The sequence below is a fragment of the Myodes glareolus genome, chromosome 2 (genome assembly GCF_982192425.1).
Source record: "Myodes glareolus chromosome 2, mMyoGla1.1, whole genome shotgun sequence".
Taxonomy (NCBI): domain Eukaryota; kingdom Metazoa; phylum Chordata; class Mammalia; order Rodentia; family Cricetidae; genus Myodes; species Myodes glareolus.
This window is the reverse complement of record NC_142027.1, coordinates 138,664,565-138,688,238: the sequence shown is the minus strand read 5'-3', so window position 1 is coordinate 138,688,238 and position 23,674 is coordinate 138,664,565. Positions and strand designations below refer to the sequence as shown.

Sequence of the window (23,674 nt, the reverse complement as noted above, 5' to 3'; positions counted from 1 at the left end):
GTAAGAGTGTGGTCCTTTATTCCCCCCTTTCCCACTCTCCCCGGTGTTATGACTGTGGAAGCATCCGCCTGGTGCCGTGGTGCGGTCTGAGTGGCTGTACCTCTTAACACAGGGATGTTTGTCCCTGTTACTTGTTGCTGATGCCGGGGACGGTCTCGTCGATTAATCCTCTGCAGAGCGGATGCTGGGGCTGCTGCAGTCGTGCACCTGGCTTTTCAAGCAAATGCTGGGTTCTGTATTCGACCCATAGCACGTAGAATTGCATCCAACCCTAGAAAGGTTTATCATGTACTTCTTACCTTTCAGGCACATAGAGATGAAATCCAGCGCAAGTTTGATGCCCTTCGCAGCAGCTGCACTGTGAGTATGAACAAGCCAAAGACGAGCAGACTAGAGCCGAGAAGGCCAAGGGGAGGGCTCTCTGTGGTGTCGTTGCGTTGGTGACCGATTCTCCATACACTCTTGCAGCATGAAGACCATAATGCTTTTATTTTGTTTTAGTTTTTCAGGGGGCTACTGGTTTGAAGAATGTTAAAATTATTCTTTAGGTTTGGGAGGGGAAGGTAGTTAGGATAGTTAAAATAGTCAAATAATTCTTGCTCTAGCTGGGTGTGGGGCACGCACCTGTACAGGTAGCTGAGGTAGGAGGCGAAAGGACCTCAAGGCAAAGCCGGGCTACAGATGAGAGCTTATCTCAAAACAGAAAGCCAAAGCATTTCACCCTCAGTATGAAACTGTAGATAGATTCTGTAGCCTCAACCAAGCTCTCAAGGTAGCTCATTCCCTTCTCCAGCATGAAGGGTCCATGGCCCACCTGGACAAGAAACTGTCCCAATGTCAGGGACTGGTTTCCCACGTGGCTTCTTCATCCTGTGGCCTTTGCCAAGAAGAAAGGCCAATTAGTTCTCCTGTGGACCAAAAAAGTTTGTCTTCCTAATAGGGAAAAAAAAAAAATCACCTTTTTAATACGAAAATTCACAATCTAGGACCCTTGTGGGTGACATCGCTTCTGGGGAGCACTTCTATCAGCAGGCGAGTGTCACTCACAGGTTACATAATCTAGTCAAGTCAGGGAAGAAGCAAAGTCTATTTTTGATCAAAATGAAGGACAGAAATAGGCCCCTTTAGGAGCTGGGACCGCTGTCCTTATTTGTGCTTCTGCATCTTTGGTCTTTTTGTGGATTTTGACTTTGTCGGTCCTCGGTGGTCCTGTCCCTGTGTGCACGTATGCGCCTGTGAATTTCCAGAAGCACCGCTCCCACACGTGTACATCTTTCCTTTACCGTCACAAGTCACCAACTCTAACTGGGGCACTCCGTCTTGGGCGCACACTGTTACAGTTTGGCAGCTCAGCTACCTGAGTGGCCGCAGGTAGCTGCACAATGTCTCGGCCCGTAGATGGCACCTTGCTAGGGAAGGTTCCTTGTGCGGGTCCTTGGGTAGCTGCAAGCACTGATCCCTGGAGAGCACATGACCGGCTATGGAGTTGCTAGGTCACGAGATGGGTTTGTCAGGCAGTTTGGTCTGTATGTCCAGATGTAGTGGGGAACGATCCTGCCTCCACATGCCTTTCAACTGCCCCTCCTCCCGTTCCTTGAAGAACTGGTGGAATCTGCTCTTGTCCGTCTAGTATTTTTAATTCCTGACTGTTGCCCCAGTAATTTATACCACATACATGCTTATAAATGATCACAGAATAAATACAGATTTTGTATGAAGTCTCTCTTTTCTTCCTTATTCAATTATCTTGAAATAAGACCTCACCTTGTAGCCCAGGCTGACCTTGGACTTTCTACCCTTCTGCCCCAGCCTTCCAAGTGCTTCCATTTCAGGCAAAGGCCACCATTCTGTCCCTGAGATACTTTGAATGTACTTAAATATCTTTTAGAACAAGGAGCCTATGAAGAAGAGAAAAGTTGATAAATTTAATAGATAAAAATATAAGTATTTTTTCATTCAAAATACTCTAAATCAACAAGATTAAATGAAAAGAAAATAAATTATGAGACACATTAAGCAGCACTTTCCAAAATAATCCTAAGTTTTTACAAATTGATACCGATCAATTATCTAATCAATAGTAGAAGTCATGAGCTGTGCCCCCTTTACTTGACTAACTTTTCCTTAAGCTTGGATGGCTTTCAAATGTGTCCATTGGTAAACCTGTTCCATTTGCCTAACAGCCTCTTTTTACTTCTTTTAGTTTTCTACCATAAGAAGTTAAGAATGAGCTTTCTGTGTATGATTGAGGTGTGATCAGTATAGACTAGACTTCAAGGGTTCCAAAATGTGTAAACACACGTGAAACCAACAGAGAGGGAATAAGAAACATACCTCCCACACCCTTAAAGGTTTACATGTTACTTTGTGAAGCCTGGTCACCAGTTTAAGAAATTGCAAGTTTGGCTATAAGGGAACCTGACAGTATGTGAAATTAATTTGATTTTTGGTTTAGCTTATGTAATGTTTATACCTTCTAAATTTTATTTCTATTTTTTTTTTTTTACCACTGGTATTTGGTGGTAAGGCCTATGGGACCCTTTCCAATTATTTTTTTTTGGGGGGGGGCGTCTAACAGAGTGTCCTCTCCTCCACATATTAACTAGAACAGCTGGGAGACACAGCGGTCCGAGCCACGGGCTCTGGAGTCAGACAGACAGGGTTCACATTATAAAATGGTCTCTAGCAACCTGTCCGATACCGTCCTCCCAAATGGGGCTAGCCTAAAGCCTCGCTTCCAGCGTGGCATTGATGTTTCCAGTTGATAGTTACTGGCTGTGGTTTGGGTTCTGGATGAGGGAAGAGGGAAACTGTCCATTTCTGATAAGTATTTGAGTTTCAGACTCAGTAAGACCTGGGCAGCAGAAGCCACTGGCGTTGGGGGTGGCAGCACCTCCAAGGGCTCCTGCGGTAAGTAGATGAGGCGCAGAGCAGTTCCACACAGGCCCGGCCCACAGAGAGATGGATGTTGGCTTCTGCAGTTACCTCAGGTTCCTACCATAATCTTTGCTTTGGAAAAATGGCCTTTCTATTTTAAAAACTCTGGAAACATCTACTTCAAGGCATTTAGCCACAGTCTTGGGTCTCAGTAACACAGTCAAGTTCAAAGCAGCTTTAAAGATGCGGGATCTTGGCCTGGATGTCCTTCCCTCTGGATGCTGTCCAAGATGGCCTCTGCTAGGAAGTGTCCCCTCTGTCACTGGTAAGAGCTCCTTACTAACCTAGTCACGAGGAGCGCCTGGTTAGCGATTTCACAGAGCTGGGGGCAGGAGACTTCCAGGCTCGGACCATTTCTATGTTTTGAAGGGATTTTTAAAAAAGGATTTGATTCAATCTGGCACCTAAACCCCTCCCTGTGTCTGTTTTAGAGGGGAGTTGGTGGGCAAGCATATGACACAGCTTTAATTATGAATCAATCTGTCAGCTATAAGATTAAAAATAAATAATATGCAAATAGCTGCCTTCGGAAAAGCAGGCATTAAAATAGGCTCGGGCCTGAGCCTTCGGCTGCTGCTCGGTGTTTGCCTGGCTCCTTCCACCCTTGCACCCCCTGGTCCTTTCTAGTTCGGTGTACAGTTCTGTGATGGTGAGGGTCACAAGCAGACTTGAGAAGTGACAGGTTACTCCAGAAAGAGAGCTGTGCTTGTGTGTGTGTGTCCCCATATGTACTTTTTCCTGACACTGGGAGTAGACAGTCTTGTATTCTTGGTTCTGCACCAAGATCTGTTGTTCATAAAATAGCCTACAAGAAAGCCTGGCTGGCCTCCATGTGGGGAAGCTGCCCTCTGCCCTGTCTTTTTTTTTTTTTTTTTATTGTGAAGTAGAATTAGACGTTCTATTTATTTATTTGTTTTTTGTTTTTAAAAAACCCTCTGTTCTTGGGACCTAAAAGTTAATGGACTCTCATAACCAAGTCTGTCAATAAACAGACCATCTGCCCTCAGCGTGGCCACAGAGTTGAACTAGGAATTGTTGCATATTACCTGGTTCAAAAGCAAGCATGACACCAGGCATCTTGGCACATGTTCCTAATCTCAGGACTGAGGAGGCTGACACGGGAGGCTATGGTGACTTTGAGGCCAGTCTAGGCTATATATGTCTCAGAGAAACAAAAGCAAAAGAGGCCCAAGCAGTCAGTGCATCTCTGTCCTCGGTTTCTGAGAGTGCCGCATCGTTGGAGGGGTAAGAGACAAGCTTTGAGTTTCAGAGCTGCTCTCGAGGTTTGACCTCTTTCTCTGCCCGCTGTGTGCCCTTGGTGAAGTCTCTTAGTCTCCTGGTTCCCCTACTTCCCCTCCTGTAAAATGAAACTAAAGTAACCCTTCAAAGAGCAATTGGAGGGATTGCTCGTTATACTTTAACCTGGTGACGTGTCTCATGTCAGCTCAGTATCTGTAACCTCAGTAAAGTGGGCAGAAATGTGTGTCTCACACTTCACCTCGCTGCTTAGAAAGGGTAGACGCCAGTGTGTTCTGACTTAGGCAGATGCACAGTTCAAAGTGGAAATGCTTTAAAGCCCCGTGCGTGCATGCATGTGTGTTACCCTCATCTAATGAGGAAAATGGAGACCATGACAAATACAGAACAACAATCAGATGCTGGGAACAGAGGCCAGAGACACTGGGAATGGAGGGACCTTTGCTCTTTAGCAGACCTGCGTCAAGGGGGTGGAGCCCAGACTTTGCCACCTCATTAGTTTTTCACAGGTTTCTTCTTTAGCTTTTTATAATCTTAATTTTGGAAAAAGAGAAAATATGACAGAAATGGGTTCATAATAATCTGTATTTTTTTTCCTGTGAATCAAAGAAAGGAAATAGGTACCCAGAAGCTTAAATATAACTGTGAATGGCAAGGAAATGATATTTTCTCTGTGAATAGATTTTCTGCAGTTGGTCTGTTCCCCAAGAGGTTTTTCAGAATGAAACTCCATTTTGGTCACTAATTTATATCCCATATATATCTCACGGCGCAGGACTTGAATAGATACAAGACAATTTAAAAATAAAAGATCAAGAATAAATATAGGGGCTGGAGCGATGGCTCAGGGTTTTAGAGCACTGGCTGCTCTTCCAGAGGTCCTGAGTTCAATTCCCAGCAGCCACCTACCTGGCGGCTCACAGCCATTTATTATAGGATCTGATGCCCTCTTCTGGCCTGCAGGTTTATATGTAGAGCACTCATACATAAAATATAAATAAATAAATTTAAAGGAAAAGAGTAAATATGGTATTTATTTCCATGTCACAGATGGAGAAACCCACCCAAGTACAAACTCATTTGAGTTCCAGAATCTTCCAAGCTCACTCGTTTGTCCCATTCTGCTCCTTTCCTTTGGGGACGGGGCAGAAGGAAATGAAATTGTTTGCTCCTAGTGCTCTGGTTAAATGGAGACTGTTTAGGGGAAGGGCCTTAGGTGGTGGGGTGACTTTGTGTAGGATGAAGACAGGTGGAGTGTGTGGAGTTGTTGATCTCAACTTAGCCATGGCTCCAGGAGAGTGACAAAGGGACCACTGAGGCAAATCGTGAGGCGTAGCGTGGCACACAGTTCCATTTCTAGGCTTCTAAGGAAGCTGTTTGGTCCAGGTGCCTGCTCACAGTTCACGGTGCACCCCTTGCCAACACGCTCCACTCAGGTTCTAGACCACTTGTGCCCCGAGAGGCTCGCTGCTTGGTCAAATGAGCTTTCTAGACTCTTATCTATATTCTTTAGTTCTGTGTGCATAGGAAGACTGTTATATTTTTAAATTGATCAAGACAGTTGAAATAAGGGATTAGGCGTGCTAGCAATGCTAACAGGTCACAGAGTATGTCTGTTGTAGGCGCAGAAGCCCGAAACAGTTAATAACTGCAGGCTTAAAGATGTTTCCTTTTAATTTACTTCTTTTTGTTACATAAAATTTAATTTATGTCCCACGTGCCATATTCTAACTATTATGAGAAAATTACCCTTAAACTTCGAAAGTATTTTATATAAATGTTCTCTACAAGCACTGATGCTAAGCCTCGGCAAAGAGAACAGGCAAGCTAAACGTTCTGAAATGGAACTCATTCTGCCATTGAACAGGGAAATAATTTAGTAAAACCAGATTAAATCTCTCTCAATAAAATGACAATTTCATAGACTCGGAGAACTCACTGTGTAGCAGAATCCATTAAGCCGCATCGTGATGTGGTATTGTATCCTCAGAATTATCCAGGCTTCTCTTAAGATTTCTTCCCCATCTTTGTTACACAGAATTAAATTCACTGCCTGTGATTTTATTCAAATAACGCTTTTCATTGTGATTTTTCCCTGATAAAACTTTATCTGGCTTCCTAAGACCGCGGCTGTCTGCGGCGGCGGTGCCCTGTAGGTGGCATCAAGGTCGATTTCAGTTTAATTAGATGATTGTAGTCTCAGACAGTCCTCTCTCCTTGGCCTGTGTCTCTCTGCTATTAACTGGATCTCATTCGAGCTGGCCCATCCATTTAGCGCTTGGTTGATTGACTCTTGCATGTTTTCCAGATGTATCATAAGTTAGAAAGGAGACGCCTCCCCTCAGAATGCGCGCTCTAACTAAGGAGCCTGTGTGGGAGCTTGAGTTGGGCATCAAGTCACATGCCTGCATGTTGGTTCCCATTGTCATGCCATGTGACACCATCCGACTGCAGCTTTCAGAACCACTGGTCCTAGAAGCTTCTCCTTGCCGACAGTGACCTTTCTTGATACTAAGTCCCCCCCTTGCCACCACCCCCGCCCCATAGGTCATCACTGACCTGGAGGAGCAGCTGAACCAGCTGACCGAGGACAACGCTGAACTCAACAACCAAAACTTCTATTTATCTAAACAACTTGACGAGGCCTCCGGTGCCAACGATGAGATTGTGCAGCTGCGAAGTGAGGTGGACCATCTCCGCCGTGAGATCACGGAGAGGGAGATGCAGCTCACCAGCCAGAAGCAAGTAAGAGGAGAGGCTGGGCCCTCAGGTCCCTGGACAGCCGTCAGAGGGATTTAGAAGGGTCTGGAGCGTTCTTGCTGAGGGGGTCTAAGACCAAGTAGGCGCCTGCAAGCAGGCTTCTTGTCAATCCTGGCTTTTAAAAATAAATCCTAGATTATGGTTTTTAAAATGTCTTTTAAAAATGGGTACTGGGGTTAAGAGTGCTTACTGCTTTTCCAGAGTATGTGAGTTCAGTTCCCAGCAACCACATGGTGGCTCCCAACAGCCTGTAATCTCCAGTTCCAGGGGATCTGCTATCACCTTCCAACACCCGTAGGCAGCTGCATAAGTGTGACTGGAACACACACTCACACACAAATAAAAATAACAATAAGAAATCTTTAGAAGTGGATAGGTTGGTTTTTAAAGACGGACTCTTACTAGTGTGGTGGAGACTGACAGTAGACTCTCGGCCTTTCTCCTGAGAGCCGGGATTATAACTGTATCATCGTGGTCCCCCACCCCCACCCCACCCCGGGGCGTACCTCTCAGATGGTAGTGTGGATAGATGGCCTTTGGTCTGTTGTCATCTGGTCCCCCTGAGCTGTGGGATAGAAAAATGGCCTGTCTGTGAGTCTGTGGTTAGGAACTTCTGCTTTTCTGAAGCTCTTTGACAAAAGTCACCTCCAGACTCCCTGCCTGACTTGCAGACGATGGAGGCTCTGAAGACCACATGCACCATGCTGGAGGAGCAGGTCATGGATCTGGAGGCGCTAAATGACGAGCTGCTGGAGAAAGAGCGCCAGTGGGAGGCCTGGAGGAGCGTCCTCGGGGACGAGAAGTCCCAGTTTGAGTGCCGCGTCCGAGAGCTGCAGAGGATGCTGGACACCGAGAAGCAGAGCAGGTGGGACTTCCCCTTTTGTGGAGAGCCAGTGCCAGGTGAGCACACCTGAATCCCCCCCCAGAGCATCGAACAAGGCCACCAACTGTCCCAGTGTCCTGAGACCGCGCTATCTCCCCGGACGCAGGTCTTTCCGAACCATGACCAGCATAGTCTCAGGCGAGCCAAGGAGGGGCGACATCCTGGCTGTAAATCTGGCAAATGTCACGTGACTCTTGTGGTAGTGGCCCAGGACAAGGCTAATAAAAATGTCCATCACCTCACCAAGATCCTTATCCCAACCTCGTCACCTCAGTAGCCAGGTCCCCACTGTCTGAATCCTGGTCATGAAGACTCGTTCATTTCCTTCTGCTCTAGAGCGCCGATGCCTTGGATTGCCTGGGCATTCCCTCATTTTGTGCGTATGGGGTGCTTTGTAGTGTAGGATAGGGTGCATTTGCCTGCTTGCTTTCTATTAGATGCCAGCAACAACTTACTGCTTAGGCTGTGATAGCTAGAAGCAATCCCAGAAGTTACCCAGTGTCCCCTGGGGTGAGCATGAAACTACACCCACTCCTTCTCTCTCTGTCTGTCTGTCTGTCTGTCTCTCTCTCTCTCTCTCTCTCTCTCTCTCTCTCTCTCTCTCCCCCCCATCTCCTGTCTTTTTCTTTTAAATACTCCTGCCCAGCTCTCAGTTCCCTTCCCGTTGGGCGTCACAGTTTCGGGAGTACCATTCTCATTGAATGTGCTGCCTAACTGAAGGGTGCTAACACCCAGTGTGTAACTCATGGCAACTCACTGTTTATTCTGCCATGTTACATAAAGATGACCAGAAACTACCTTGAAATCCAAGGGCCCCCTGTTTTACTTTTCCACATGGGCCAACATTAGCTGGTGACTTCATGTCTCTTCCTACATGTTCCTTCCTATCCTTCAGAACCCTGCTGATGTCACCTCCCCGGGGTCTCTGTATCCCGTAAGCAAGGTAACCTCATCAGACGGCGTCGGTCATTCTCGCATCCCCAGCGATTACTTGGTGACCGTAGACTTTATAATAAAATACGCTGGCTGAATGGTCTGCTTCCTAGCTGAGCTGAAGTAGGAAAGATGGGATGCAAAAGACGAGAACTCTGAAATTATGAGAGAAACTGGGAGCAGCAGTTGCCTCGTGACAAAGTCGAGTGTTTGATATGAAGGACTGCTGCTTTAGAAACCTGTCCCTTCCCTTCCTTCCGCTGCCCAGGGCTGAGGTTCCACGGAAGTGCTGACCACTCCCCCACAGATACCTTCCAGAGCACACTCAAGCCCCGCTCCTCTCTGAGCTGTTCCTTCAGTCTGTCGGGGATAAGTCGGAGGCGTGGGGGTGGGTCTGGCTTTGGAATGGAGAGAAACACAGCCACACCTGCAAATGCGTGCACTACTTCTTTCCGTGTCTGGGCGATCGTGAGAGGTCCAGCTCGCCTCTCCATTCTTGTTTGGTATTATGTAAGCCCAACAAAATACACTTTTTAATCTTTGTGGTCATCCTAAGAAGCCAAGAGTCACCTTCCAGTGTGTTTCGATGTCTGTCACCTAGAGTAGAGAGTATTGCCTGCTTGGAGGGCTGTGGAGAACAAGGAAGAGGTGGAGCTAGGCAGGGTCATGGCGCCTACGCATGGGGTCTCCAGGACAACTAAGAATTTCTGGAGTAGAGCCTTGTCTCACACAAGCCCATGGTACAGAGGCGGGAAAATAGAGGACGTAGATTTGGAAGAAGAAGGGATTTTCCTCCCTTTTACTTTTGAATTTTTGTCTTCTTTAGTGGATATATTCATCAGTTTCAAGTTTCAACTTTTTATGAGCCCTCAAAGCGCTTAGGTCTTGCCTGCGCCCTACGGGGAGAAGGCTGTCACTCAGATTCGAATGGGGTCCCCCACGGTCTACCGCATGCTTTGGTTCCTTGACAGCTATATGGGACAGGCCATTCTGCACGCATCTGTGACACTGTGGACACACCCCCATTTAGTCCAGTTGCATTTGAGAATGACTTTCCTCTGCAGCCCGAGCCTTTCCACAGTCAGTCCCCGCAGGTGCTTTTACTGCTGCAGGGCAATTTTAACCCAAGTCTGAAATGGGTCAGACTTTTACTCTGTAAGCTGTAGGGAAGGAAGACAGCATTTAAAGGTAGAATACATGGTTGGGCCTCTGTTCGGCCCGCAGCCTGTTTAGAAATGGATCAGCCTCCTCCCTCCAGGTCTGTGGTGTGGGGCTCCTGAAAGTGGCCTTGTGCTTCTCTGGCAGGGCGAGAGCCGATCAGCGGATCACGGAGTCTCGCCAGGTGGTGGAGTTGGCAGTGAAGGAGCACAAGGCCGAGATTCTCGCTCTGCAGCAGGCTCTCAAAGAACAGAAGCTGAAAGCGGAGAGCCTGTCCGACAAGGTTAGCACCCACCCCTCCTTCCCTGTAGGAAAACGTCTTCCTTTCCTCCTTCAAGGCAGGATTAATCCGAATTCAGATACAGCTGCGGTAAACATATTTCATAAGCATGCCTTTGCTCCAAAAATGTCAGACACGATTCACCTCAGGGCAGCCTTGATTGGCGATGACATAGCTGGGTGTGCTGGGTACCAGGTTATCCTGCTTGGGTGGTGAGTTTCTGACATCTGCCTATCTGGGCCCCAAAAGTCCAACACCGGGGACACAATGCTATTTTATTCCTAAAAGGCTTCAGAAGCCTCTCCTGTTGCTCGTCCTTCAGAAGAACGTGGCTGCAGTGACCTGTTCTTTCCGTGTGACCGTAGGCACATGTATTTTCTCTCTTGCTACAACCAAGTATTTGGGACCAGCTAATTTATAAAGAGTATAAATTGGCTAATAGTTCTACAGGCTAGAAAGTCCAAGATGGCTGCATCTGTTGAGGCCCCTCTTCCTGTGTCATACTGAAGGCAGAGACAGCATGGGAGGCAGAGCTCCTCAGGCCAGCTTAAGCGTCTATGTAGGAAGCCACTAATGCCTCCCTGGGGCCTCGCCTTAAGAGCCTCCTGTTATACTGATATCCAAAAGGCCCCGCCTCCAGATATCATCCACACGTAAGTTAGATTAAGTTTCTAGTATAAGAGTTTAGGGGACCATTCAGACCACAGTACATTCACATAAGTCCTCAGCGTGTCATGTGGGTCTGCCGTGTACCTTGCCGTGTACCTGCCGCGGTACGCCCGTGTTTGGTGCTTTTGTCTAATAGACTTGAAGAAATGTACCTAGGCCCTTGATAGCAAACGGAGATATCAGAGAAATCCTCTTCACATTTGTGCGCATAAAATGGCAATCAGGATTTTATTTCATGTTTATAAAAGCCATTTCTTGGGGCCACTGTGGAAAAATGACAAAATCACAGGAAAAGTAAAGAAAAGCTGGTACCAGTTGTTGTGGTGGTGGGTGATCCATGGCCTTGTTTGCTTATCTTATGCACGCAGACAGGTGCACACACACATTTTTTTTATAACTTTAGACTCTTACTATTTATATACTTTTACATCTTTTTTTTTTTAAAAAAAATCATCTAACTGGATGCTTTCCCTGGCTTATTAATATTTTTTAAACTTGTAATTCTAAAAAACTAAAATTGCACACAGGCATCTAATTTGAGCATTGCCTCTGTACAGGAAACTTGGGCTTCGTCCAGGTTTTGTCCCTCCCCCCCCCATATGAATAACACTGTGATGAACATAGATCTCTATGGACATCTGTGATTAGTTTCATCTCAAGGCTGTCACTCTGCACTCAAGGACAGCTCTGACTCGGGGTCTAGCTGGTCACAATTGGTAAAACAGTCAACCTCTATGTGTCTAGATATCCTGATACCACTTTATCTTATCTGTAACAAGGCCATTGTCCTTCCTGGCTGTACTTCACGGTAGTTGACGTGCCCCGCAGTAGCCACAGCCTCTGCCTTTCTGGCCCAGATGACGGATACTTGGGAATGCTTGTCTATCTTCTCATCTCAGCAGCCATCATGTATTTGTGAGCCTCAGAATACGATCAGTTAATTAAATTCAGGCCAAGCATGACCAGTGAGCTGAGCAGCCACTCTCTTAAAACTTGGTGTGGTGACACTTGGCCCACGGAGGGGATTCCTGTCCTCATATTTGTCGTGTGGACTTGTCTTTTTTTTTTTTCTTTTTTTTTTTCCCCCAAATGAAAACCTGTGACTTTTAGACCATGCTTATCCTTTACATGTGAAGGTTTGGGAACATCTCAAAAAGTCTGCAGCCCTTTAACATTCCCAAATGTGGCATCATGGCCAATTTTTCCAAATGCCCAGCTCAACGACCTGGAGAAGAAGCACGCCATGCTCGAGATGAATGCCCGGAGCTTACAACAGAAGCTGGAGACAGAACGGGAGCTCAAGCAGAGGCTTCTGGAGGAGGTGAGGGAACCACCTGGAAGGAAAAGCCAGTGTGCCTGTGTGTCTGTCTGTATGTGTGCATGTGTGCACGTGTGTGTGTGTGCATTGGTGCGTGTGTATGTGTCTGTGTATGCATGCATGTATGTGACACTGTGTGTGTGAGAGAGAGTATGTGTGAAGGTGTGTGTTGCATACATGTGTATGTGTGGCATTGTGTGCTTGTGTGCACTGCATGCAGAAGCCAGAGGAGCATGTTGGTGGCTTCGTCTATTGCTGTGCACCCTGCTGCCTTGAGACAGGTCCTCTCACGGAAGCAGAAGCTCCACAGTCTGACTAGACCAGTGAGCTCAAGAGCTCCAGCCCTGGGGTTACTGGCATCCGCAGCATGCCCAGCTTTTGAGGCGGGTGGTGGGAATTCCACCTCAGGGCCTCCTTCTTGCACAGGAAATGCTTCTACCCACTGAGGCAGCACCTGAGCCCTCAGCTAAGATTTTGAAAGAAGTAAGTTGTTCTATTCAGGCAATTGGATCCAAATTAGACATTCAGATTTTTGAAGCTAGAATTTCTGAGGTAGAGTCCTAAGCGGACCACATAACACTTCATATTGCTTAACACAGTAAAAGAGTTTGTCTTGAAGGCCAGAGCGTCCATTATTTGTGTCTTCCTGTATTGTATGGCGCTTAATATAGACTGCCGTTCATCCGAGTTAGTATGTGCCCAGTAGAGGCTTAGTGAGCGCAGGGCTGAGTGAAGATTGAGTTAGGTTGTCTTTAAGAGTTGATAGTTGAAGCATATTAAGTTTCATGTTGATAGAACACTCATGCAAATTAGCTTCCTACACAGGGCAAGGATGTGATCAGATTTTTGAGTACCAAATTTCTTGAGGACTTTTGAGCATGCACTTAATTCAATTAAGGAAGAATTCTCCTGATTCTGAGACACAGGATGTCAAGCTCAATCTGATCTAAATGCATCCCTTCTGTGATTTCGTCTCTTTTCTTGTCAGAACTCTGAAAATTGCTATTTAAATGGTAAAGACTTCCCACCCCCCAGCCAAAGTCTCAGACATGGCATCGCCCATGATAATTCTTCCTCACTCGCCTTGACCCACAAGGGCAAATGCACTTCGGGTTGATACCTGGTGAAGAGCTGGAGAAAGGCAGTGCTGCTCAGTTAGCTGCAGGCCCACGCTGGTCACGTGGTCAGAGCTCCTGAGGCGCTCTGCCGATGGCTATGACGTGGCCGTGCTGTTCTGTCCGAGGGGAGTAGTGAAGGTCTTACAGCTGCCTACAGTGAGATGCCCCATGAAGTCACACTTTAAAAGGCACAGCTGGGCGCTTGGCAAAGTTCTGGAGGTGGATGGCGGCGCTGTTTTGCAGCAATGCGAATGCCCTCGCTGCCACTGAGCTAAACTTATGGCTCAGATCGGGGCTGGGAAGATGGCTCAGTTGGTAGAGGCACGCTGCTCAGGCATGAGGATCTGTCCGAGTTCGCATTCACAGCTGGGTGTAGTGGTGCACCTATAACCCCAGTGTTGGGGAGGCAGAGACCAAAGGGTCCCTGGTGCCCAGTGACTGTCTAGCTCAGCTGAAACAGTTAACTCCAGGCTCAGTGAGAAGCCCTGTCTCCAGAGCTGAGCTGGGACTGGTGAGATGGCTCAGTGAGTAAAGGGGCTTGTGCCCAATCCCGATGACCTGAGTTCCATCTCTGGTCATGGCGGAAGGAGGGAACCAACTGCCCTCCTACACGTGATGGGGGTGGGGGTATAGCTAAAATGATCTAGTATGCAAGAAACCGACAGTTAGATCCTTAGCATCATCAATAAAAAGAAAACAATGAAGTGATTAATTTTATGTAGTATGCTTTATCCCCAAAACTTAAAAATAAGTTTTATATGTACAAACATATATGAATGAAATTCTTCAGCTATAATGAAATTCACTGTATAGGTTGACTATTCCTTGCTAAAATACTTGGAACTAGAAGTAATTTTGATTTTGGATCTTTGAAATATTGGCATGTGCCGGGTGGTGGTGGCGCACACCTTTAATCCTAGCACTCGGGAGGCAGAGGCAGGCGGATCTTTGTAAGTTCGAGGCCAGCCTGGTCTACAAGAGCTAGCTCCAGGACAGGCTCCAAAGCTACAGAGAAACTCTGTCTCAGAAAAAAAAAGAAAAGAAAAGAAACATTGGTATGTATATATAATGGAATCTCTTGGGGATAGGACCCAAATATGAACACTGACACCGTGTACACTTGGACCGGCGGTAATGTTAGATTGTGTTCGTGTGTGCTACTGGGGCTCGAGTCCAGGGCCTGATGCATTCTGGGCAAGCAGCATAGTCCTGACTCCATCAGCAGCCTTTGTCCAGTATTTTTAATATGTCCACATTTTGAGTGTGACCCATCACATGAGATCAGTTGTGGCATTTTCTACTCAAGAAGTTTTGGGTTAGGGAACATTTCAAATCTGGGTTTTTGATGTTGGAAATGTTTGACCTGTAATAGAAACCATCAGCCTACCAGGTGGTCTTTTCTCCGGAATGAATAGGCAATGTTCCTACAATTAGGCACAAGCTGGAAACAGAAACAGGACAGAAATAATTGAGGCTCCCGAGTGTCCTATTTTCCATCTGCGAAGGGCACACTGGCCCTGACAGCTCCGTGCTTGGTCCAAGGTTACGTGGTGAGTCAGTGGCAAAGCCAGGAATAGCAGGCCGGAAGCCTGACTCAGCCCCACCTTCTCACTTCTGACTTAGGAGAATGTTTTCAGTTTCCCAGTCTGCCCCTCATGGGTAGATGTTCGAGTAGACATCTGGCCAACACTGATTTGAGTAGAAATTCACACATCATCATAACCATTAAAAGACAAAAAAAGAACTGTTGCTGTCCAGAACATGTTTAGAATCCAGGGTGCGGTACATGCTTCTTAAGTGTGACCCCCACCAAACTGTTGTCTCCATAGGGACAGAGATGGCAAAGGAACCAACTTGGTCTCCGACTTAAGAATCTTTAGTCTCCAGCCCAAATTCCTCTCGTGACTAACTTCCCCTGACAGATTTTACAATGGCTTTTCTCCACGTCAGTCCTTTGGGAGTCATACCCGAGATGGATGTCCGTTTGCTCATTGGTTAAGGTTGATGACTTACACAGGGCGGAGTCCCTCCCCGCACCTCTTCCTCACAGGCAGGTCTGTGGAACTCTCCCGGGGAGTTGTAGTGACTGTCACATCCTATTTTCTAGGATCTCTAATCTCTGCAAAGTCCTCTCTTATTTTTAAAATCCTGGCAGAACTTTAAAGCTACTGTGGTATCAGGATTAATCTTAATAGTCAAATTTACGTTTATCTGTGTGTATGTGTGTATCCACATGTGTGTGGGTGCCTGTGGGAGCTAGAGAGGGCATTGGATACCCTGAAACCGAAGTTACAGGTAGTGATGAGCCACCTAACACGAGTGCCAGGAACAGAACTCAAGTTCTCTGGACGGACAGCAAGAAGCCCTAGCCACTGAGCTGTCTTTCCAGCCCAAATTATCTGGTTAATAAAGTAACTAGGGGTTGAGGGATGTAGCTTTACTGATGGAGTGATTGACTGCCTATTGTGTGCAAGGGCCCGGGTTCAGTCCCCAACAGTAGAAGAGAAAAAAATAAAAGCCCAACCTACACAAAACAAAAACAAACAAGTCGAAAATCAAAACATGCATGACCAACGGTCCCATTACTAAACAGTTATCGTGTGAGCCAGGTCTCTCACTCAGTACCGCACATGAATTTGTTTGTGCTGTCCTTGCAGGGACCCTACAGGACACCTGCCCTCCCTAGGCCCTGTGTGGTGTCAGTGTGGCCTGCATGTGGTTTTATGTAGTGCTGTGTTTCTGTCTCTCCCTTCGGCTCAGCAAACCCTTGACACTTACTTGGCTCTTTGAGTAACCATGCCATTGACGCTCATTAACCTCTGAAATCACACCTATTTGTCCACTAAGTTTGTTCTTAAACATCTCTGTGTTGATCTTCTAAAAAATGCCATCCTACTCAACTTTTTCTTCTTAGCTTTGGCCACCCTTGCTCACCGCAGTTGCTCCCGCTCCAGTTCTGTCACGAGTGCCTCTCGTCAGCCTCTCGGTTCCTTGTCACTCCCATAAAGCTGCTGGACGGGCCTAAGCACATCGCCAGGTCCGCCTCCCCGGGGACCGCTGGCCCACAAACACACCTCCCTCTGCCTCTCTCCGGGCAGCAGATAGACGCCTTGGATAACCTTCCATAGAGCGCAAACATCACTTGTATCTGGTTATTTCTTGGAGAGCCAGCAGATAATGGATGTGTTTAGTCTAGAGAAATATTTTTAGCCCAGCTGTCACCAAATAGACCATGGTGCCCATGACATGTTTCCCTGGTTCCCGCTCACTAATTAATGTCCTAAAATCGTGGAGGAAGCTATGGAAGGAAAACACTTGAGCCCAAAGGGCTGTAACTGCCCTCTGGCAGCGTGTGAACTGCCTTCCTCTTCGTCGCTGTTGTGGGTTTTGTTTGTTGTTTGACTCTGGTATATTTTAGAAATTCCAAGCTATGCACTTTAGTAGTTACTTTTGTCTTTGTTGTGGCAAAACACACGACCTAAGCAACTCGAGGAAGGAAGTATTTGCTTTAGCGCTCAGCTACAGAAGAACCATCCATTTTTACTGGGGGAGGGTTTGGAGGAGTGCACACCATGGCAGTCAGGAAATGGTGTCCTTCTTCCCAGGGGGTCACGCCCCTTACCCTTCTACATCTTCCAGTAGTACCACTGTCACGTGTGACTCCATCAAAGGCCCTAAGATCCGATTGCCCTGGGCCTTCCCAGAAACACTCAGCTAGGCTACACTGATCTCTCTAACAAGCTGACCATTAAGTTTAGCCATCTTGCATACTAAATGTGACTGGGTAGGTAGAAAGGCAGATGGTAAAGTGTGAAGAACACTGAATCAGAAGGAGAGAAGAAAGAAGGACAAACAGCTAGAGACTCCCAGCACCAAGCACTTATTCCATGATATAAGATATTCAAAAACTGTTGAGTTTGTCACTCGGGGAGTCGGGGTTTTACACCCACTCAGGAAGAAGCAAGGGCTGGGCAAGGCAATATGAGCAGGATTTAAGCCAGGATCTAGACGATGGCAGGGTCCAGATTCAACTTATAATAACACAATGCCTCTGGCAGCCGTTGCCATTCAAATGGGAAGTAAAACATAGAAAGCAACGAAGTAAGAGGGCCAGCCAGTCTGAGGCCACTGTGGCCCCATTCTGCTGGGCTGGGGACTGGGGCATCTATCTGCCTGGGACTGTTTGAAAGCTTTGGTTTCTTAGCTTGCTTTCCTTTCTTCTGCAGAGAGTTTAGACCATCAGGAAGAGGTTCTGTGGGCCACCTTGGCTGTGTTTACATGACAACCAGAGGTTAGATGAAATGAAACGCATTTTAGGAAGGGGCCAGCTGATTTAGACTGTAAAGATCGGGGAGATTTTTCAACACACATTATCTCTAGTACGTGAGCCTGATTTTTTTTTTCATTGGGTTTTACCAAATCCTATTGCACAACTAGGCTCTTCTTTGTCCCCACACTGCAGATGTGTCCTCTAATTGTGGCTGTTTATGTGCTCGAGGTCAGTGCTCCAGTCGGGCTGATATGATTTGTCTTTGTGCACGCCATACAGCCTGTGCGGCTTTCCTGATTATCCATTGAGGTCGTAGACACCCCCAGCTGGGACAGGTGAAACTGATTCTCACTGCTCCGCTGTCGGCTCCGTATTTTGCTCTGAGGCACCAAAATGGCTTTCTTGGTAGCACAGAGCGGGAGGCCTGGACTTCCCGGTACCTTGCAGTGTGAGATTATAGGCATGTGCCTTCAGGAGAACTTTTAAACCTTTTTAGCCATGCCTTCCTGACTTGGAAGAGCAAACCACCAGCAATTCCGGAAGGAGGTGAAGGAGGTGGTTTGATAAGGGGACTTTGGTGTCAAGCCAGAAGTTGGGGAATGGGAGCCATGGTTGGAAGGAGGCCCTGCTCTGCACATTGTCAAACCTCTTGCCACCCTCTCCCCCACCCCTACCCAGCAAGCCAAGCTGCAGCAGCAGATGGATCTGCAGAAGAGCCACATCTTCCGCCTGACGCAAGGGCTGCAGGAGGCGCTGGACCGGGCAGATCTGCTGAAGACAGAAAGAAGTGACCTGGAATATCAACTGGAAAACATTCAGGTGAGGGCCAGCAGGGGGCGCTGCGGGCAGCTGTTGCTTCCTCTTCCTCTGTCCTCCTTCCCCTTTCTCTCCCTCCCCTTCCTTCTTCCTCCCTTCTTTACCTCCCTTTCTCCTCCTCCCTCTCTCTTCCCTTCTCCTCCCCTCTTCCCCTCCCCCGCCCCTTTGCAATTGTCAGTGTCCTTTGTTTGTATGTTGCCTGTGTTTCTCTAACATTAAATTATGAAATTTTACAAACATCTTTGAAGTTGAAAAATCCATAGTATCCACAATCTGAATCCCATTAATTAACCGTTTTCATTTTTACTCTTCATATCCTTATTGGTTGCTTATTTATTTGGGAGGTCTAGCATGGGATGTGTGTCTGAGGTCAGAACCACCTGTGGAAGTCAGTTCTCTCTTTCTTCCATGTGGGTCCTAGGATCCAGTCTGATGCACGGCATCTTTACCCACTGAGCCATCTTGCTGGCCCCATGTGTTTTTTCTTCTTTTCATAAGATTGGGGCTAAATATTACCCACCAGTGTTTTCTAAATATTTCCCACCGGTGTTTTCTAAATATTTCCCACCAGTGTTTTTTATGTTGTATTTTCCTGCTTGACTGTTTATGTTCTTAATGTACCAAGTTCAAACATATACTTCCGTCCAGCTCTGAGGTCATCTTTGTCTCCATGAATTTTAGGTTCTCTATTCTCATGAAAAGGTGAAAATGGAAGGCACTATTTCTCAACAAACGAAACTCATTGATTTTTTGCAAGCTAAAATGGACCAACCGGCTAAGAAGAAAAAGGTGAGTTAGGGTGCTTGACAGCAGGAGCAGCCAGCCCTGCTCCATCTCCCGTGGCTTTGTGGATGCGCACCACTGTGGCGAATAATCGTGCAAGCAGAAGAAAAACACACCTTTTTGTTTATTCCGGTTTGAGGACTGGGTCTTAATGTAACTGGAGTAGCCTTTGTCTTAGGGAACTGTTGATCAAGACTAGCAAGTTGCTCTCCTAAGGGAGTGATTTTTTTTTTTTTTTTTTTTTGCGTCTGCAGAGAAGCTAGGCCAGAGCATCTACTGAGAAAAAGGCTTACGCATAGGTCGAATATTAGGTTCGAAGGTCATGTGTCTAGGACTCCCATGTGGGTCAGGTCGTGTATAAGTGACTCTTGAGAGTTTAGCAGGTGGCATGCCATCTACACAGTTCTCCAGGGTGACCGAGTCCAGTGTTTTTGCTTAGTTTTATCCTTTGATCTTTTTCAAGATGGAATTTTGCTATGTAACTCAGGCTGGACCTAAACTCACAATCATTTTGTCTTCTGAGTGCTGGGATTTCAGGTGTGCCTGCCATGCCTGCCTACCCCGTGCTGTTAAATGACCATCTTGGTGCAGGAAGTTGAACCGACCTGGTTAAAACTTGACAGTGGTTGCCTTCACTGGCCCTGCACTCTCTGCTCTAAATTGTAACAAACAAACGAGAACCTGAATGAGAAGTCAGCTGTGACATGTGAGACCCCACCTCCTTCAGCCCCAGTCTGGGGGGGCTGGGGTACATGAAGAGTCCAGTGTGAAGATTGCTTTTTATAAACAAGCCCAGTCCATGCCTCTCCCCAACAGCTGAAGTGCTCACCTGAGGTTGGCCAAATGTTCTGACTTGCAGAAAGGTTTCCAGGGGCTTGGCAGTTTCCTCCGAAGGGTCTTAGCACACTGTAGTGACCATGGCAGGAGTTTTAAAGGGAAGGGAGAAGAAGGGAATGCAGGGCCAATGCCCTTGATTGGCCTCAGTGTTCCTGTGTCACTGTTACTGCTGAGGGGTGCCACAGAGTTCCAAGACTGCCTCTTGCTAGGGTGCTGGCCACCGGAGGGTTTTCTTGCATACCATGGTACCATATTTGCTATGCTCATGATATTTAATCTTTTTTTTTTTTAATTTTAGCAGCGGACTGTTGTCTGGTTGTCATTGATGTAGTTAGGGCGTTTGCATTTGGTTTTCTTTCAGTTAATTTTTTGTCAGATGCGTGACTCCGTTTTTTTCCCTTTTGTGTACAGTAAATGTTTCTGTTGATATTTTTCTTTTTTTAGTAAGCCCCTTGTTTTGATATCATTTTAGCATTCATTTTCAAATTTTGCTTTCTTTAAAAAAAAACAAAACCCACCCCTTCCCTGTGTCTTGTCACCAAGCACCATGAGACAAGTTCAAAGGCAAGAGCAACCTCTCCACCATAGCCATCGCTCCCAGCTCCATCCTCCATCCAACCTGATTGCATTTTTTGAGGGGAAAGGACTCTCGGGAAGTGACTCTCCTGTCTTGGGAATGCTAGAGGAAGAGGTGGAGGCAGTTGAAGCATCTTTAACCCTCTCGGTGAAAACTTCCGCACCCCGCTCTTTTTTTCAGCGGACTGGAATGGGCTGAGGCTCGGCCTCCCCTCCCCCCCTCCCCCCTTCACATGCCATTTTCCCCAAACACACTTACAGTGAGTATGTGCCTGGCCTCGGTGGCTTGCTCCTCCTGAGTCAGCTCTCCTTTAGCTTGGGTCCAGTGCCAGTTTCTAGGAGTTAGGAGATATCTCTGTTTCCATTGCTAGGGTTTATTTAGTCGACGGAAAGAGGACCCTGCTTTGCCCACACAGGTTCCTCTGCAGTACAATGAGCTGAAGCTGGCCCTGGAGAAGGAGAAAGCACGCTGTGCGGAGCTGGAGGAAGCCCTTCAGAAGACCCGCATCGAGCTCCGGTCTGCCCGGGAGGAAGGTAGGAGCTCTTGGAAAGCCGGCAAAACTACGGACCCGGCCGAAGACCGTTCCCCATAAGGCTGGCCAGGACTAGTTCAGCACTTCCGTTTGTGGCCAGTGCGTTTTCATTCCAGACGTGTCCCAAGTCTGAACATTTTGCAGCCTCCTCGGTGTCACTGAGTTAGCACAGCACCTGTCCTTTTGGTTTCTGGGCCTTGAAAGGCAGCCATGGGCAGCCTTCTTTGTCTGGCCCACTAGGTGGTCGCGTCAACTGACAGGCTTGTCCTGCTGTCTCTGCAGCTGCCCACCGCAAAGCCACCGACCACCCACACCCGTCGACGCCAGCCACTGCGAGACAGCAGATTGCCATGTCTGCCATTGTGCGGTCGCCCGAGCACCAGCCCAGCGCCATGAGCCTGCTCGCCCCGCCATCCAGCCGCCGAAAGGAGTCGTCGACTCCAGAGGGTAGGCTCTTGTCGCCGTCTGTTTTCTCCCGTTGTAACAAAACATCAGAAACGGGGTAGGTTGTGAAGAAAAGGAGTTTATTTGGCTGAGAAATCCAGGAGCGTGGTGCCAGCGTCTCACAAGGGAATCTCGCTACTTCCCAAGGTGGCAGAGGGAAGCGTGTGACCAGACAGACCTAACCTGGGAACCCCATACAGACACGAGAAGACTGTCCTCAGGACCCCAGTGTAACACTAACAACAGTCTCCTTTCCCGTCTGTCACCCAGAACAGCTACTGTCGGTATTCAGCCCCATACCTGATACGCATATGTTTCAAGAACACAAGGCAGCATGGTGGCGCACACCTTTAATTCCAGCACACAGGAGGCCGAGGCAGGCGGATCTCTGTGAGTTTTAGGCCAGCCAGGGCTATGACAGTGAACTAAAAAAACTAACCTGTTTCTTAGTTAGGTAGGTCCGTTTAAAAAAAAAAATCTTATTGACCCTCTCCTGGACATTGCAGGCTACCTCAGTGTTCATTTCATACATCTGTGATTAGATCTGCTTCCCTCTGGCACAGAACCGCACAGTATCCCATGGTGTGCGTAGACGAGCCTCTACTAAGGGAGACCTGCTCTTGCTGCCACCCGCCCCTCATGGGACATACTGTGCCTCCGGGAGAGGCTCAGGGGTGAATTCTTAGGAAGTGAGTCAGTGGGGGAAAGGCTGTAGGCACTTAATGTGACCAACTTGCAGCCAGTTGCTATGACCACTACAAGGTAAAGGGTTTTCTTTTTTTTGTTTTGTTTTGTTTGTTTTTTGTTTTGTTTTGCAAGACAGGGTTTCTCTTTGTTACAGCCCTGGCCGTCCTGGAACTAGCTCTTGTAGACCAGGCTGGCCTCGAACTTACAGAAATCTGCCTGCCTCTGCCTCCCGAGTGCTGGGATTAAAGGCGTGCGCCACCACTACCTGGCAAGGTAAAGGATTTTCCTTGTGGTCTCGAAAGTTCCGTGTCACGCAGAGGTGAAAAGGACAAGGAAAGTGGTTTGGGGAGCAGAGTGGAGCTGTCGTTCAGTGTCCTGGCTTCACTGTCGGTCTTTGCAGGCTGAGGATTTTGATGACATTGTCTTGTGGCTGTGGCCGTCCAGACCTGGGTGCCTTTCTGTTGCTGTGTTTATAGGACACCTTGGCCAGAATGTTTAAAAGTCATCTAGACTCCTTGGCTGTGTGTCCACTAGCAGCTGTCCTGCAAATGTCCCTCCTGGTGTGTACTGCACCCTCCAGGTGGTCCTGTACGTTCGTGCCGCGCCTTGCCACTTCCCAAGAAAGGAAGGGGGCAGTGTAGTAAGGAGACCCCAGCAGAGCCCAGCTCAGGTGTCTTCTGAGCTTTTCTCCGTATGGATGTGCCTGTCACCAGGTCACTGTACATGGTGGGTAGGGTGGGGTCAGCCGCGTTAATAGAAATGTAAGACTCATTTCTCCAGACATAAAAAGTTCTGAACAAGAGGTCATTCGTGAAAAAACTGGGCATAAAAGAATTCTTCACTCAGTTCCTAATAACAAAAAAATCCTGCTGTAGCCAGGTGGTAGTGGCGCACACCTTTAATCCCAGCACCCGGGAGGCAGAGGCAGGCGGATCTCTGTGAGTTCGAGGCCAGCCTGGTCTACAAGAACTAGTTCCAGGACAGGCTCCAAAGGTACAGAGAAACCCTGTCTCGAAAAAAAAAAAATCCTGCTGTTCATAACTGTGACTTTTAAACTGAGTTCCATGCAAAACATTAGACACTTGCTTTCACGACCAAATATTTACAAATAATCAATAAACATTTTTAGGGCTGGGCTAGTGGTGATCACCTTTACTTCCAGCATTCAGGAGACAGAGGTGGGCAAATCTCTGTGAGTTTGAGGCCAGCCTAGTTTACATAATGAATGAGTTTTAGGCCAGCCAGGAACTGGCTGCATAATGAGCCCCTGTATCACACAACAACAACAATCCCCAGCCTTAAATGTTCACAAACTTGGGTGCCACCATACAGTCAGCCTTCTACCAGGAATACGTTCTTAAACTGAGTAACTATCAGGTCGCAGAGGTCTTGCTGACTCATATAAATCTAGATGC

General features: G+C 47.4%; 1 protein-coding gene across 12 annotated transcripts in view; it reads left to right on the top strand.

Moving 5' to 3' along the window:
• Cit (citron rho-interacting serine/threonine kinase) overlaps positions 1–23,674 on the top strand; it is a 176,468-nt gene that overhangs the window by 128,514 nt on the left and 24,280 nt on the right. For 8 of the 12 annotated variants that reach the window (XM_085681453.2, XM_048422950.3, XM_048422941.3 and 5 more), the window contains exons 24-32: positions 307–360; positions 6,742–6,939; positions 7,626–7,819; positions 10,076–10,211; positions 12,094–12,198; positions 18,262–18,402; positions 19,081–19,188; positions 20,967–21,129; positions 21,411–21,575. In XM_085681453.2, the coding sequence (XP_085537579.2) occupies positions 307–360; positions 6,742–6,939; positions 7,626–7,819; positions 10,076–10,211; positions 12,094–12,198; positions 18,262–18,402; positions 19,081–19,188; positions 20,967–21,129; positions 21,411–21,575 (1,264 nt within the window). The remainder of the gene's footprint in view (positions 1–306; positions 361–6,741; positions 6,940–7,625; positions 7,820–10,075; positions 10,212–12,093; positions 12,199–18,261; positions 18,403–19,080; positions 19,189–20,966; positions 21,130–21,410; positions 21,576–23,674) is intronic. The other 4 variants (XM_085681459.2, XM_048422956.3, XM_085681443.2 and 1 more) reach the window with 1 other exon arrangement.